Source organism: Anomalospiza imberbis, chromosome 2 (genome assembly GCF_031753505.1).
Source record: "Anomalospiza imberbis isolate Cuckoo-Finch-1a 21T00152 chromosome 2, ASM3175350v1, whole genome shotgun sequence".
Taxonomy (NCBI): Eukaryota; Metazoa; Chordata; class Aves; order Passeriformes; family Viduidae; genus Anomalospiza; species Anomalospiza imberbis.
Genome location: NC_089682.1, coordinates 46,667,874 through 46,682,775, shown reverse-complemented (window position 1 = coordinate 46,682,775; position 14,902 = coordinate 46,667,874). Strand labels below are relative to the sequence as shown.

The window sequence follows — 14,902 nt, the reverse complement described above, 5'->3', positions numbered from 1 at the left end:
TCACATTTGACAGTGTCACATCAGGGTGACCTGCAGCCTGGAGAGTGGCTGAGGGTCTCTCTCCTGCACTTGTGTCCCCTCCTACCCAACTGGAATAATGGAATCATTTGGGTTGGAAAAGCTCGCTGAGTCCATGAGTCCAACCACTCCCCCTGTACTGCCACGGCCACTACTAACCCATGTCCTCACGTGTCACATCTGGTTTTTTTAAACCCCTCCGGAGACGGGGACTCCACCAGTGCCAGGGCTGGACAATCCTTTCAGTTAAGAAATTTTCCCAATATCCAACCAAAACCTTCCCTGGCGCGCAGTGCAGGTGTCCCTGCAAGTGCCACAACTCTGTGCACCTGTGTCCTCCAGCTGCTCCTGGTATCCCGCCAATCTGGACTGCTTCCCTCTCCCAGAGGGTGCCCTTCCTCCCAGTGCTCCCGGTTCCTGCCTGGTCTTCCCGGTTTCAGCTTCGACGTTCCCGTTTTTCCCCGGCTCCTCGCCGCTGCTTCTCCCGGTAGCCCCAACCCCCCCCCCCACAACCCGAGGTACCCCCAACTCCTCCCTCCCGGTGTTCCCGCTCCCCCCCAGTTTTCCTCTAGGTCTCCCCCCGATCCCGCCCCTCGGTGCTTCCCGCCCCGGCCCCGCCCCGGGCCCACCTCTCCCGGTCCCATCGCGCCCCGCGCCCCGCAATGCCGCCGTAGGAGCTGGCGCCTCCCGCGGCACCGGCACCGGCGGGGTGGGGGCGTTCCGGGGCCATGTCGGGTCACGACGGCGGCATGTCGAGTCGCGACAGCGTGCAGATTCCCGACGACCGGGACTTCGGGGCGTTCCGGGCGCAGTGCGAGTCGGAGCGCGGCTGGAGCCTCACCTACAGCAAGGGCGGGGTGGGGGTCTGGGTGCAGTTGCTGGAGCCCGAGCGCGCCCTCCACAAGATCAAGGTGAGATCTCCCGCCCGGCCCACCCTGGTACACAGTGAGACATCCCCATCCACCCTGGACACCCCCAATCCACGGTGAGACCCCGCCCCGGCATCCCCCCGGGACAGGGGTACCCAGCGGCAAGGGGGGGGGCGCGAGGACGCCGCGGGGGACATGGAGGCAGGAGGGACCCTGGGGCGATGCTGCACCTTGGGCTTGGGGGGAGGGAGTGGGGACCCTACAGTGAGTGGGAACTCGGGGGTTTAACCACCACCCAGGGGTGAGCGGGAATCTCAGGGAATAGTGGGGTCCCTCAGGTGATGCAGCACCTTGGGGCGAGTGGGGACTTGGCCAAGCTGGCCCCCGATGGCCAGCAGGGACCCCAGGACAGGTGGGATTAACTGGCACACCAGGACAAATGGGCAGTCTGGGGACCCCAAGACAAACACAGCTCCAGGGCTGAGCCAGGGACAAGTAGGCACCCCTGAGGGCTGTGCAGGGGGGACTAGGGGCTCAGCCAGGGACAAACAGGAACTCCCAGGGCATGTGGGGCCATGGGTCCTGCGTGCTGCTTCTCCCCACTTCACCCATTGGGAATGCACCTCCCATGCTTGCTGCACACCAGGGATAGGCTTGGGGATTCCTTGGAGCCTGCAGCCACTGGCCTGCTATCATTGGGGTTGTCCCCCTTGCCCAGAACTCCCTATGTCCCCACTGCATTTCTTGTGGGTTCCTTCTCTCTTGGTGCCAGTGTGCTGGCACAGGCAGGTGCACGCTTATCCTGGCTCTTACCTCTGGCAAAGTGGGGACACCAGGATTCCAAGAGACAACTTGAGACAGGAGCAGTGTACAGATGGGGTTACACTGGAGTCTCTGGCTGGTGTCCCTGTCCCTGCTGGCACCTCCATGATGCTCTCCTGGTATAGTGGCTGGCATCACCCTTGCCGTGGTGTCGAGCCCGGGTGGTGGCGGTGGCAGCAGTGATGACGCGGCCTGCTCACACACTGTTCTGCAGCAGCCGAGCAGTTGGCACCAGCACTGCTGGGGAAACCTATCCCTGCGGTATTGGCAGTGGCTATGCCTGGCTCCTGCCATGGAACCACTGGGTTGCTTCCACTGTAGCATGTTGGAGGAGTTTGGGCTGCTGTGACCCAGGAACAGGTCCTCATTGTGCCCTGGTGGCAGCAGTGAACTCTGGGAGGGGGGATGGTGGTCTCTGGGGTGTAGGGAGTCACTGGTGCCACTTGCAGCCTACCCCATCCCCACAGAGGTGGGGACCCATGGTGGGTGGGATGCGGAATGTCCATCACTGTGGCATCCAGACATGATGCCACATGGCATCATGGCTCTGTGTGACAGTGCATCCCGACCTCCCCCCACCCCAAGATCCTCGTGTCCCCTAGTCCTGCTGTTTGCTCTTGGGGGTTGCATCCCAAAACATCCCCCGGATTGAGGTGATGCTTGGGTGCATCCCCTTCCTGTCCCACAATCCCAGTGTGCCACGTTGGCATGGCAGGGACCCAGCCCACTCCAGGATGTCCTGGCACAGGCACCTGGAGCTGTCTTTTGCCTGCAGGGGTCCCTGAGCCAGGTCGTGCCTCTTTCCACACCCTCCTGGACAAATCCTGCTTGGAAAGGTCCTGCTGGGTGTTCATGTGTTGATTCCATGAGTGTGCCACTGGGTATTGGAGACCATGTGGCTTAACAGTCCTTCTCCCCACCCCGTGGCCCCCAGCAGCACCCAGGTCCACCATCCCACCCAGGATGAAATGCTCCTGCTGGGAGCATTCCATTGAAGGGATGGACACATGTGGCATTGCTGACGTGGCACAGCAAGGTGCAGCCCGGGGGTTTGCCCCTCATGCTGGGGGTCTCTTCGTGGGTGCTGAGGATTCTCTGCAGGTTCCCAAGAGCTGGTTTCCCCCTGAATTCCTCCTGGATACTTTGCCTAATTAAGTGGAACCTGAAGGTCTCGCCCTGCTTTGAGGCTGCCGCCCCCTCCTCCCCACCCCCCTCCATTAGGGATGCAGCTCCTGTCTAACCTGTTTTCTGGAGTCTGGGAACAAGCTAGTGCCATGGCTGATTTCTCAGTGGGACATTTGGTGGCCTTGGGACTGGCTATGGGTTGGGGGAACCCAGCCAGGACACCCCGTCCTACCCAGTGGGGCAGTGAGTTGGTACCTGGGCATCTGAGATCTCACAGGGATGATGGTTCCCCCTCTAAATGGGCTGCTCCCAGAGGATGGCCAGGAGCCATCCTGTAGGATGCAGCGGAAGGATCTGGGGTGTTGGTGAAGCTGCCAGTGAGGATGAGCTTGGGGACCCCCTTGGTGGCTGCAGCCCTCACCACTTCCCTAGGCAGGGGTGGTGGATCTCCCGTTTGGATCTGCTCCTGTCCCACAGTCTGGCACCCATTCTATGTTCCCTCGGGCATAGCATAACCCCAGCCCTGGGTACATCATCTCTTTCTCCTCCACCTCCTTTTCCTCCTCCTCCTCACCCCATTAGTCAATATTGACTCAGGGTTGGGTGTGCGTTTCCAGGCGCTTTCCAGGTGGCACCATCCCCTCTCCTGCTGCGACCCCCCTGGCACGCCCCCAGGATGCGAGTCACCTGCAGGGCAGGTCCTGCACTACTGGCTTGACCAGCCTTGCTGCTCTGGGAATAATCCACCTGAGCATGGTGCTGGGCTGGCCTGGGTGCAGGTGGGAGCAGGGATTCTTCAAGAAAGTCATCCAGGAAGGCTCTCCCCAAAACTGCCCTGCAGCAGTGGGTGTTCCCAGACAAGTTTTCGGGTGAATGGAGGAGCTGGAGATGGGCTCTGTGGAACAGGGATGGGTCTCTGAGATTGAGGATAAGCACTGTGGGGTTGAGGGCAGACTCCATGGGGCAGGGATGGATCGCTGGGGTTGAGGATGAGCACTGTGGGGGTGGGGCTCGGCTCTGTGGGGCAGAGATGGGATTGAGGATGAGTGCTGTGGGGGAACAGGCTCCATGGCTGTGTCCCACCAAGGGGCCATGTGAGACTATGCCCCATTGCTGGGTGCTTCTGTGCTCCTTCCCAGGGCTGGGAGGGTCTCTAGTACCATGTGCTGGGATGACAGGGCCAGCCCTAAATCCTGAACTGCGGGGTCTGGGGGTCCAGAGGAGCTGATGCCATCCCTGAGGCCTTCTTGGAGGAGGTTGCATTGATTTTTTTTTTTTTTTATAAACATCTGAGAGGAGACAGCTCCCCTCACTTGCTGGGGCTTCCCACAGCTGCCTTCCCACTTGGGGGTCCTCATGGCCTCCTTCTCTCCCAGGGGTCCCCCCAGCCACTCTCACACTTTGGGATCCCCACTGCCTCCCTCCTGCCTGAGGGTCCCCAGTGATGTCCTCTTATGAGTTCCCCACAGCCACCTTCCCACCTGGGGGTCCCGATGGTCATCCTCCCACCACGAGGTCCCCACTGCCATCCTAATGGGGTTCCCCACAGCTGACCTTCTGTCCAGGAGTCCCCATGGCCACTCTCCCACCCTGGGGGCCCCTGGTAGGTCTCTCATGCCCCCTGCCTTGCAGTGCAGGATGGAGTGCAGGGACGTGCCGGCGGAGACGCTGTACGACGTGCTCCATGACATCGAGTACCGCAAGAAGTGGGACACCAATGTCATCGAGACCTTTGACATCGGAAGGCTGACGGCCAACTCCGATGTGGGCTACTACGCCTGTGAGGAGGGGGCCAGGGGGATCTGGGCGGTCCTGGGGGAGGGCTGAATCCCAGGGCTGCTACCACTCCACCCCTGGGTTTGGCATCTGGGGGATCCATGGTGTCTGGCATTGAAGGGAGGAGCCTGTATACTAGTCTGGGGGGGATTTGGAGAAGGGTACCCCATTCTTCAAGGTGGGTGTCTCACTCTGGAACATCCCACCCGGTGCTGTCCCTAGGGAGGTGTCCCAAGCCTCTGAAGAACCGGGACGTGGTCACACTCCGCTCCTGGCTGCCCACGGGTTCTGACTACATCATCATGAACTACTCTGTCAAGCATCCTGTGAGTTTAGCAGGGCACCAGGGGTCCTGTGGTGCTGGGCTGGGGCTGGGGCTGGGGCTCACTCAAAACTTGGGGAGATAGGTTGGAGAGTTGAGGGGGTTGTGACAGCCCTACTTGTGGCTGGTGCCTCCTGTACCCCACCTGCCCTGCCATTGACTCATGTTCCCTCCTTGTTCCTCACCACAGAAGTATCCCCCTCGCAAGGACATGGTGCGGGCTGTCTCCATTCAGACAGGCTACCTGATCGAGGGGACAGGAGCCAAGAGCTGCACCATCACCTACCTAGCACAGGTGGACCCCAAAGGTGAGAGAGGGACCCCCACCTCTGTGCCCTGGGGCTCAGCACCCTCAAGTCCTTCCCTCATGTCAGTGTGTGCTTGGGGGGCTCAGTGGGGCCCTTGTGGATCTTAGGGGGGCTTAGTGGGGGTCTCATGGGTTCTCAGTGTAGGCTCATTCGGAGTTCAGGGTGGCCTCTATTGGGGCTTAATGGGAGCTTTGGGCTCAGTGAGAGCTCAAGACTAGCTTGGGGGGCTCAGTGGGGGCTCAGGGTGGGCTAGGGGAAGGCTGAATAGGCACTCACTTGGACTTAATGGGAGCTCAGTGGGAGCTCAGGTTGGGCTGGGGTCGTTCAGTGGGGATTCTCTTGGGGCTCTGGGACTTCAGGGCAGGGTCAATAGGGCTTCAAGAAGTCTCAGGTTGAGGTCAGGGGGACTCGGGGTGGGTTCAGGAGGACCTGTGGATATGCTCAAGGTGGGCTTGGAAGGGCTCATCAGCAGGAGCATCTTGGGATGCAGCCAGAGCCAGACATGGAGCATGTAGCAATGTCAGGAGGAAACCTGACCTGTTCTTTTGAAATCTTTCATTTTTGGGGGTTGAAGAGGGACCCAAAATGCTGAAATCACTGTTTTTGACCTCTGCAAGAGCAGAGAGCAGTATGTATTGAACCCTGTTCCCTCTCTCTAGCCACATGTATCCATTGAGAGTGCTGTGGGGGTCACATGTGTGGGGGTCCTGGTTTTTAGGCACCTGGGGGATGCTGTGGGTCCCACTCCCAGCCACCCCTCGCTTCTCTCTAGGTTCTTTACCAAAGTGGGTGGTGAACAAATCCTCCCAGTTCCTGGCCCCCAAGGTGAGTTTGTGGCATGGGGGTGGGGCTGGTGTGGGGGTAAGGGGTCTCTGTGCCCATCTCACTCTTCCTCCCAGGCGATGAAGAAGATGTACAAGGCATGCCTCAAGTACCCTGAGTGGAAGCAAAAGCATGACCCTCACTTCAAGCCCTGGCTGTTCCCGGAGCAGAGCCGACTCCCAGCCCTGGCACTCTCTGAGCTCTCCCTCCAGCATGCGGATTCCCTGGAAAACATTGATGAGAGCTCCCTGGCTGAGAGCAAGGAGGACCGTGGCGAGGGCAGTGACGAGGACAGCCTGACCTGATTCCCCTGGGAGCTCCTTTCCTTGTTCCCCTGGCTAGGACAGCCTGACGTGACACCCCACCTGCGGGCTCCTCTCCCTATCCCCCTACTTCCAACATGGTTTGTGTCTCTATCTCACACACCTGTACACATGCACCCCCATTTTGGGTTCAGGGGGACCCTCCCATTGTTGTACCCCTGTCTGGGGACAGCAGGGACATAGTGGGTCCCCCAGGGTGCGAAGCTGGGGGGTTGTCTGGTCACTTAGCCCTTGTGGGACACCAGTGTTTTCCCTGTAGGTGGCAAACCCAAAGTGACCTTCAGCTTTTGGGGGGGCAGAGGAAAAGGCAGGCCCTGTGCCTGCTCCTCAGCCCTGGAGACCCTTCCACTGAGCTCCCCCTCTGCCCCCCATCCTTGCTCCCCATCTCTGTTATGGTCCAACAGAACTGCCTTCATCCCATGGGATCCCCACCCCCAGCAGACCCCTAGGGGGTGCTTGGGCACCTGCCTGCACCTCTGGGCATGCAGAGGGGTTTTTGGGGGGCTCCTGGCACCTCCTGGCATGCTGGGAAGGAGGGCCTTTGGGGATTTTTGGCATCTCCAAGCATGTAGAGGGGAAGCTTCTAGGCTCCTGGCACCTCCAGCATGTTGGAGGGGATGTTGGGGTCTTACCTTCAGGCACGTGGGATGTGTTGAGGGGCTCATGGCACCTCCAGATGCGCTGTGGTGGATGTTTTGGGGGCTCCTGGGATCTCCATTCATGCGGGGGGGGGCGGTTCTTATGGGCTCTCAGCATCTTCAGGTTTGTTTGGGGGAGGCTTTGGGGTAAGCTCACACCTCCAGGTGTGCCCAGTGTCTCTGGGGGCTCCCAGCATCTTCAGGCACATTGAAAGGACTTGGGGGAGGGGGGGGGCTTCTGGCACCTCCAGGTGTTCTGCGGGTCTCTGAAGGCTCCTGTCCACTCCCCCACCTTTCTGGGTTGGGGACCCTTTCCAAGCCGGGTGCCTGAACCCTTCCTCCACTGGAATTTGAGGCCTTGACTGGGGGTTTGGGAGCTGGTCTTAGGCCATGCTCCTGCCCCCTCCTTTTCTGGGGGTGCACAGGGACATGAGAGATTTTGTACCTTGTACCAGAGCTGATTATTTCGGAATAAAATAATTAAATCTGGCATGGGAGGTACTCAGCCTCTGTCCCACCTTGGTCCTTTGGGAGCCATCCCTGTCCACATAGTCTACTCAGGTAGGGTGTCCCTGCTCATGGTGGGTGCTGGTGGGACCCTCAGGGGTTGTGGGAGCGTCACCTCCAGGGGGGTTCTGGGTGGTGGTGGTGCCACCAGAGGGTGACAGAGAAACCCCTAAAATTAATTTGCACTGGGCACTAATTGGGCATGAGGCTACACACCCCTGTAGCTGGTTTTCCCACAGCCCCAGCCAAGCCATTACCACCAGTACATTTCCCCCAAAACCTCCTCTGGGAGAGGAGACATGGGGGACTGAACTTTGGGGGCACTCTTGGGGGGATACATCTTGGCTTCTCAGGGAGGAAAATACTGGGGAACAGAGCTGACAGTCCCAGGGATTGTGGGCCCTTTGTGGAGCCCTGGGACTCTTGTCTCCTCCTGGGGTGCACCCAGGGGCAAAGCTGCTTGTGTACCCCACATCTGTCCTCCTAGTGCTGTGGCACCCCAACACCTCAGCAGGTCCCAGCCCTTCTCTGCACCCTAGCAGGGTCTTGGTGGGTGGCGTTGTCCAGCATGTGCCATCCTCTGTGCCTGTATCTCTGTCACCTCTGGGGCTGGGGTGGGCGCTAGGGACTTCCTTCCTGTTTCTCCTGTTAATTTCCACCCACCACACTCTCCACCCCCTCCCACACTCCTGCACTGATCCCAACTAAAAATAGAACCCAATTAAAAAGGAACCCGGCCACCACCTGCCTGGCAGGTTGAAAATGTAGCTGAACTGGATACAGGACACACTGCAGCGGCTCTGGAGCCAGGGAGACATGTAGCAGGGCAGGTGATGGGGTAAAGCCCCTTCTGGGGAGGGTTTAGGTCTGTCAGCTCTGGGAAGTACAGCTGGAGACCCAGAGTTGCAGTACCAGAGAGAGAAGATGGCTCCCAAGGGAAGTGGAATATGCTCTGGCACATGTCTGGTGCTAGGGGGGTTGAGAAGAGCTGGGGTGCAGGTATGATATATGGAGGGGGGTAGTGATCTAAGGGCTGTGCTGGGGACATCCTCAGGTACTGACATGGGTAATCCCTGAAATGCTGCTGGGAAGGATTACAAGGCTTCAGCCCTTCAGGGATCAGGCTCGGGCATTGCCGCTGGCCCCTGGGGTATCAGACAACACTTTGTTGTATGACACCTCCCAAATGGGGTAAAGGCATGGCACCCTCTGCCAAAGGCTCTGGGAGGGTATCCCCCCCAGATGGATCCAAGCGTCCAGGATAGGAAAGCAGGGGCATGTGATGGTTCTGGGGAGCAGGATGGGATAACATGGGGGATGTGATGGCTCTGGGGAGTGGGGTAGGGAGCAGGGGGATGTGGTGGACTGGGGGAGTGGGAATTCCAGGAGTAGGGGGCATGCAGGCAGTAAATGAGCTTTTTAGGATATTTCACACTGGTCCCCTGGCTGAGCCCCACTGAGCACCATACCCTAACTGTGGGGCTGAGCCGTGGCCCCTCCTGCCCGTGGCCTCGCGTGGGCGAGGGGCCGAGCAGGGGGGCCTTCCCACCCCGGAGCAGGCAGCCAGCGTGTCCCGGTCCCTGAGTGCCGGGATGAAAGGGCCATTGTCCCAGGCTGGGCAGCCGTGAGGGCTGGCCATGGACACCCCACATCCCCTCTGCGTCCCCAAGCCCTCCCACTCTCCTTCTTACCCCCGACTAAGACCTTGGGAATTCTGTGGGGAGGCAAGAACCCCACACACAACCAATTTATTATTTTTTTGGGGAAAGTCCTGGCAGTCTTCCCCTCGAATCCTGTTTCCATGAGGCAGCCAAAGCTCCGTGCGAGAACAAGCCTGGGCCTGGCAAGGGGGGCCCTGAGTGCCCCCGCCCCGGGAAGCGCCCCGGCATCCTCTGGGAGCCGCCGCTGCCACCAGACAGAGGTACTGGGTGCTCCAGTGGGGCTGGAGGGGCAACCCCAGCTCGGGCGGGGGAGGGAGGGCACTCTACCTCCTCAGCGCGGTTTCTCTCCTGGGGGAGGTCGTGTTTCTTTCCACGTGTTTCTGTGGGTCCCTGGGCACACAGTCCGGGGGGGGGGGGGGGGGGGGGAGGGAATACTGGGAGCTGCTGGGGCGGTGGGGGGAGTATGGCTTATTCCCCGGCTCAGCTGCAACAGTGGTGTGCTTCCCCCCCGATTGGGGTACTCATGCTGCAGATTAACCCCAGTATACCCCAGCTCAGCACTGATACTCCCGAGCCAAATTCTAGTATGCCCCAGCTCTCTCTCAGCACACCTTAGCTCGACCGCAATATGCTCCAGTTCGCCCCCAGAACACCCCACCACAATCTCAGTATATCTCAGCTCAACCCTGGTTCAATTCCGGTACGCTCCAGCTTCCTCCCAGGAGACCCCAGTTCACTCCCGGCAGACTCCAGCTTACCCCCATCATACCCTAGTTCAATCCCAGCTGAACCCCAGTACACTCCAGTTGAACCCTGGTACTCCTCAGGTGCCCCCCAGCTGCCCCAAGCAGACCCTAACTCATTCCCAGGGCACCCCCACTGAATCTCAGTATATCCCAGTTCACCTCAGCACATCCCAGTTCATCCCAGTTTAATCCCAGTATTCCCCAGCTCCCCCCAGCACATCCCAGCTCCTCCACAGTATATTCCAATTCACCCCAACACTTCCCAGCTTAACCCCAGCCTTTCCAGTTCACTTCCAGTATATCGCAGGTCCCCTAAGCAGACCCCAGCTCAACCCCGGTATAACCCAGCTCAGTCCCAGTCTCCAGGGAGCCCTGGCATTGCTGATAGCCCTCATTCCTGTGCCACTGCAGGGGTCCTATTGCCTGGTTGGGGTGAGTGACATGTTGGGGGATGCTGCGTGGCTGTGCTGCCGATGCCAGGGGTGAAGCTGGGAAAAGGGACCCTGAGGGCCCAGCTGGCAGATTTGTTTTCTGCTGGGGATCTGGCATGTCCCTGTTCACGGCCAAAAAACAGCGTCAGCTGCGGCTGTGCCAGGCCCCCTGCCAGCAGTGCCTGTGTCACACTAACCACCACCAATAGCACCCAGATACCAGGTGATGCTGGTAGTGGGCTGCCCTTGCTTTCCTCTTCCTCACTGCTTCCCAGTCTGTCTGGCGAGGCCTGAAGCTTTACCAGTGCTGTGCAGCTGGAATTGAGATGGTGGTTGCTTTGTCCTCCAGTAATGGCAAGCTGGGTCCATGGACACCTTCACACTGCTGGGGCTGTCAGGTTGGTGTTTGGGGTGCCCATGCGCTGCACCTGCATGGGGGGTTCCTAGGTCTAGCACCATTGCAGGGACAGCAATTTTAATTTGTGGGTTCAGCCCCAAAAGCCAATTTTTGGAGGCACAGAGCTGAGTGCTAGGGGTCAGTGGCTATTCTAGGGTGCTGGGAGAAAAGTAGCAAGGAAAGCTCCTCCAAGAACTTATGGTGGTTTTCTGGGGGTACTCCAGCAGCTATTGGGGATGCATTATGGGCCCACAGCCAGGACATCAGGGATAGGGATATTTAGAGCAATATTGAAGATGTATTTGCTGCCAGAACTTAGCCTCAGAGCAAGGTGAGCCCTTGAGATTTTGGGGGTGTCTCATGGGAGGCAGGGAGTTATGCTCACCCATGCAGGGAATGATGTAGCTCCTGTGGCAGGACTCTGTGGCTGTGGGGGGTTTGATGCTTGGGGATGCTTTGCAGATGAGTCCCTCAAATCTACAGGTGAGGGAGAGCCCGGCTGTGTAGAAAGTCTTTTGCAAAAAAGTGGGAGTGGGTGCACATGGTTGGTGGTCCCTGTACTTCTGTCCCTGCTGCAGCATCCCCTGGCTTGGCTTATCTGCAGTGCTGTGGTGGCCAGTGGGTGGCCCTGTTATGGTGTGACCCTGTTGTTGGGGACCGGGCCTGTGCATGGGCTAGAGTTGCACCTCAGTGAGCATGAAGATGAGGTGGGAGGGCATCAGGGCTGGAAAAGGGTACACCCCATCCACAGCTGGAGGGGTCACCCCTTCCCCATGACACTTTCACTTCCCACTTACGGGAAAGTGAAACAGGGACCTGCATGGTTTTAGTGCAGGATTTTGGGTGATGGGGCTGATTTCTCATGGAGGAAGGAGGTGCCATGCTTCCCAGGGGACCCATCAGGGACTCATCCTCTGCAGCCAGGCTGTTGGCACAGCGCTCCCCCCACCTTCACCCCCTAGCATCACCAGACCCTGGGACATTGGGCCTCCTCTGGAGTGGTTGTGCATGTGGGGTTTGGCTTCCTGACCTAGTTTGCTGGCAGCTTCCATAAAGTGTGTCAGGAGCTGAGAGCATTCCAGTGGAACTCAGTGGGTAGCGACAGCATTGCCAGATGTATTTACCCCTTTTCTGCCTGGATTTCCCCATTTCTGGTTGGATTTACCACTTTTTTTGACTGGATTTGCTCATTTCTGGCTATATTTGCCCCTTTTCTGGCTAGATTTGCAAGGCAGGCAGCAACATTCTGGAAGGGAATGCTGTTGCTCATGCAAACTCATCTGTCTGTTGGTACCACAGCCTGAGATCTGTTTCACCTTCCCCATGGGAGAAGGGGAATGCAGGTGGGACCTTGGGGAAATGAGGAACTCTCAGTTTTCCTGCCCCTTGTCCCTAACTTCTCATCCACCTCATCACTATGAGGATAGTGCACCTTCCACCTTCCACCTCTATGCACACCCTCCATCTGCACACAGAGCCGGCTTGGGGCAGTTCTCATGTAGGGACACACCCTGGTGTGTGTGTGAGCCCTCAGGCCCCTGAGCAGGGGGCTGGGCACCCTCTAGCTTCTTCACATGAACCACCTGGAAATGGCAACTCATGGCAGAGGGAGGAGGCTCTGGATTGTGATTCCGCAAGCTTGAACTTGATCCATGAACAGCACCTGAGGGGTTTGAATATCAATTGCAATTTCTTTGGCTGAGAAGATGTTGAAAATGAAAAAGCCTCACCCTCCCAGGAAAGACCTTGGGTGCTGCTGAGCAGATGGGCACCCTCTGAGGTGGAGCGTGGAAGGTTTGGGTGGGAAGGGGTCTGTGGAGTTCTGGGTGCTGTCCCAGGACCCTTTGTTTGCTTTGGGGTAATCACTGCTTGCTGAGGATTCTGCTTGGGCAGTTTCGGGGTGAGGATGTGGTGTTTTCAATTCCCAGCTGGATGGAGAATCTGTGGTAGCCCTAGGAGGTCTGTTGGAGACATCACATTCACCCCCTGGATCCAGCAGGGACACTGGTGACATTGTCCTCATTCTGGCTGGCCGTGGCCCCTTGTCTGAGGATCTCTCCTTAATTTAGGCAGGAAAGGGTAAAAATTGCTGTGGTGTGAGACTGGTTGCCCAGTGCTGCTGGAGCTTAGTGGCTGAAGAACCCTCTTCCCACTGGTGGCCAGCCCTGTTCCCACAGGTCCTTCTGCCACTCGGCTTTGTCCCCTCTGCCCACAGGAACCCTGGTAGGTAACAGCTTACTGCCCTCTCTGGGAATCCACAGGGGTCCTGGGGTGGTGGGACATATGGATATTCTCAGTTCAGTCAGAGAGAAAAAGAGAGGGTTTTTCCAACCAGGCGAGAGCCTGGGAGACAGTTGGGAAAGAATGTAAATAATTCTCTAATCTATCTTGTTGTTCACATTGTTTATAGATATGTTCTGCCACTGTGCATCATTCACTGCACACCAATGGTGTGAGATGTTTTTACTCTAAGACCAATGAAATTAGTCCGCACAATGTTCCCTATATATAGAGTGGTGCATTTGAAATAAATCAGTTTCATTCCTTGCTTTCTAACTTGGAGTCCCTCTGTTCCCGTCCTGCTCAACAGCAACAGGACATGGCAGCCACCTGCCTGTGTGTCCCCTTCTGTCCAGTGGCCAGAGCTCGGCTTGTCCTGCTGCCCCACTACGCCCTGTCCTTGGTACCTGGTTCCTGCCGCAGTACTGCTGAGCTCTCGCTTCCCAGAGATCTCCCTGCCTGGCTCTTCCTTCCTCTCCTGCTGAAAGCCCTGCCCTGTCCTTCTGTCACCCAGGGCTCACACTGCCTCAAGATCCGGCCTTCTTGTCCCTCATGGCGGCTGTGGTCAGTGCATCACCGCAGTGAGGCCTCACAGTTCTGGTGGGGCCTGGGGTGGCTATTGCACCACATCCTAGCTCAGAACTCTGCTCGGCTTTCCGGAAAGTTCCCATTGCTGAGGTGGCGTTTGAGGAAGTACTGGGGTAGGCGGAGACCCCTTGGCAAACCTCCACTGCGCCAGCTGAACCACAGGCAGGCTGGCCACCTCCTTCTGCTGAGCCGAGGGACCGTGTGCTGGTAATTAGCTTTCCTTGATTAATGAGTCCACAGACCTGGGGAAGGGGAACGTGGGGTGCAGGCAGGGTTTGCCTGCATTGGAGGAGGAATTGCAATGGGAACTAGATCAATCAAGTGGGTGCCAGACACCCAACAGTGCTCTTGTGCTGGATTTTCCTGGCTCATGGCCACTATTCTGGGTGCCATCGAAGGGACACGCAGAGAAGAGCTGTGGGATGGCCACCACTTTATTACCTGGTTCTTGAGTGCTGAGTGCAGCTCTGTCAGTGACATACTGATGACCCTGGTCACACTACTTGATCCCTGGCATGTCGTTAGGGGTAACATTGGTTACGCAGGGGAAGCTGGAGCCAGTGAAAGGAGCATGCTCGCCTGTCACTTCCAGTCAGAACCCACAGTTTCCATGGCATACACAGCTCCTTAATTAAACAAGCCCAGCCCTCATTAGTGCCCTACCTGAGGGTTGGGAATCCCATGGCCGTGAGAGTGGTGGGATGCAGTGGGAGAAGGGTGGGCACACTCCTGCATCATGGGGGGCTCCTCCCTGGGTTAGGATGTTCAGCTCTGCTGGGGGAAGAGGTGCATCCCAAATGCTCTGTTGAGTTGAGGGCATCTGAGGTGGGCTGGGGTAGCTGCAGGAGCCCCCAGAAAGGCAGCTAACACCCAAGTTTGGGGATAGAGGGGCTTGCTAAGCCTCTTGGTCCAGATAAAGGGGACCAGCACCAGGCACCCCCAGATCCTTCATCCCCAGCACTGGGAGAGTGAGGGCTGTGTGGGTTTGGGATGGGGCTGAGGGGTCTGGTCCTCATGTATTTTGGCATCCTGACTTATCCCCCCAGAGCACCAGCCACAGTGCCAGGGTGCTGGCAGCCCTTGCCATTCCCTCCTCACACTATTTGTCCAGCCTTTAAGTCTCTTACAAAACAGCCCCTGTGGTGTTGTCTAATCCTGGGGAGGAATGCAGTGGGTCAGCACTGGGAGGATTTGTGCTTGGCAGGGGCCACAGCTGGGGTTACCCCCCCGATCCCCAGCAGCCCGCTGCCTTATGGCATCTCCCTGTCT

The 14,902-nt window shown here is 58.2% G+C and overlaps 2 protein-coding genes and 1 long non-coding RNA gene across 7 annotated transcripts in view; 2 read left to right on the top strand and 1 right to left on the bottom strand.

Moving 5' to 3' along the window:
• The first annotated feature begins 651 nt into the window (after positions 1-651).
• On the top strand, positions 652-7,513 carry STARD10 (StAR related lipid transfer domain containing 10). The gene is made up of 6 exons (XM_068180707.1): positions 652-929; positions 4,467-4,614; positions 4,833-4,936; positions 5,123-5,240; positions 6,013-6,065; positions 6,140-7,513. Exons 1-6 carry the CDS (start codon positions 747-749, stop codon positions 6,365-6,367), a joined length of 834 nt encoding a protein of 277 aa, XP_068036808.1. The 5' UTR covers positions 652-746; the 3' UTR covers positions 6,368-7,513.
• Positions 5,946-8,645, bottom strand: LOC137468748 (uncharacterized). Its single transcript, XR_010996173.1, has 2 exons — positions 7,269-8,645; positions 5,946-6,899 (listed from the first exon to the last, which is right to left on the bottom strand). It is a non-coding gene; the product is annotated as an uncharacterized lncRNA (long non-coding RNA).
• Positions 8,646-9,313: 668 nt separating this feature from the next.
• The window catches only part of ARAP1 (ArfGAP with RhoGAP domain, ankyrin repeat and PH domain 1), a 35,999-nt gene continuing 30,410 nt past the window's right edge, over positions 9,314-14,902 (top strand). For 3 of the 5 annotated variants that reach the window (XR_010996172.1, XM_068180705.1, XM_068180702.1), the window contains exon 1: positions 9,315-9,451. The gene's annotated coding sequence lies outside the window, so the exon portion shown is untranslated. Of the gene's footprint in view, positions 9,452-14,902 lie in introns of all 5 variants that reach the window. The other 2 variants (XM_068180703.1, XM_068180704.1) reach the window with 2 other exon arrangements.

Bases quoted from the DNA above. Each gene is read 5' to 3' on its own strand.
- STARD10 (XM_068180707.1), top strand. From the start codon at position 747: ATGTCGGGTCACGACGGCGGCATGTCGAGTCGCGACAGCGTGCAGATT. The intron at 5,241-6,012 runs GTGAGAGAGGGA...GCTTCTCTCTAG, and splicing joins AGCACAGGTGGACCCCAAAG to GTTCTTTACCAAAGTGGGTG. The intron at 6,066-6,139 runs GTGAGTTTGTGG...TCTTCCTCCCAG, and splicing joins CCCAGTTCCTGGCCCCCAAG to GCGATGAAGAAGATGTACAA.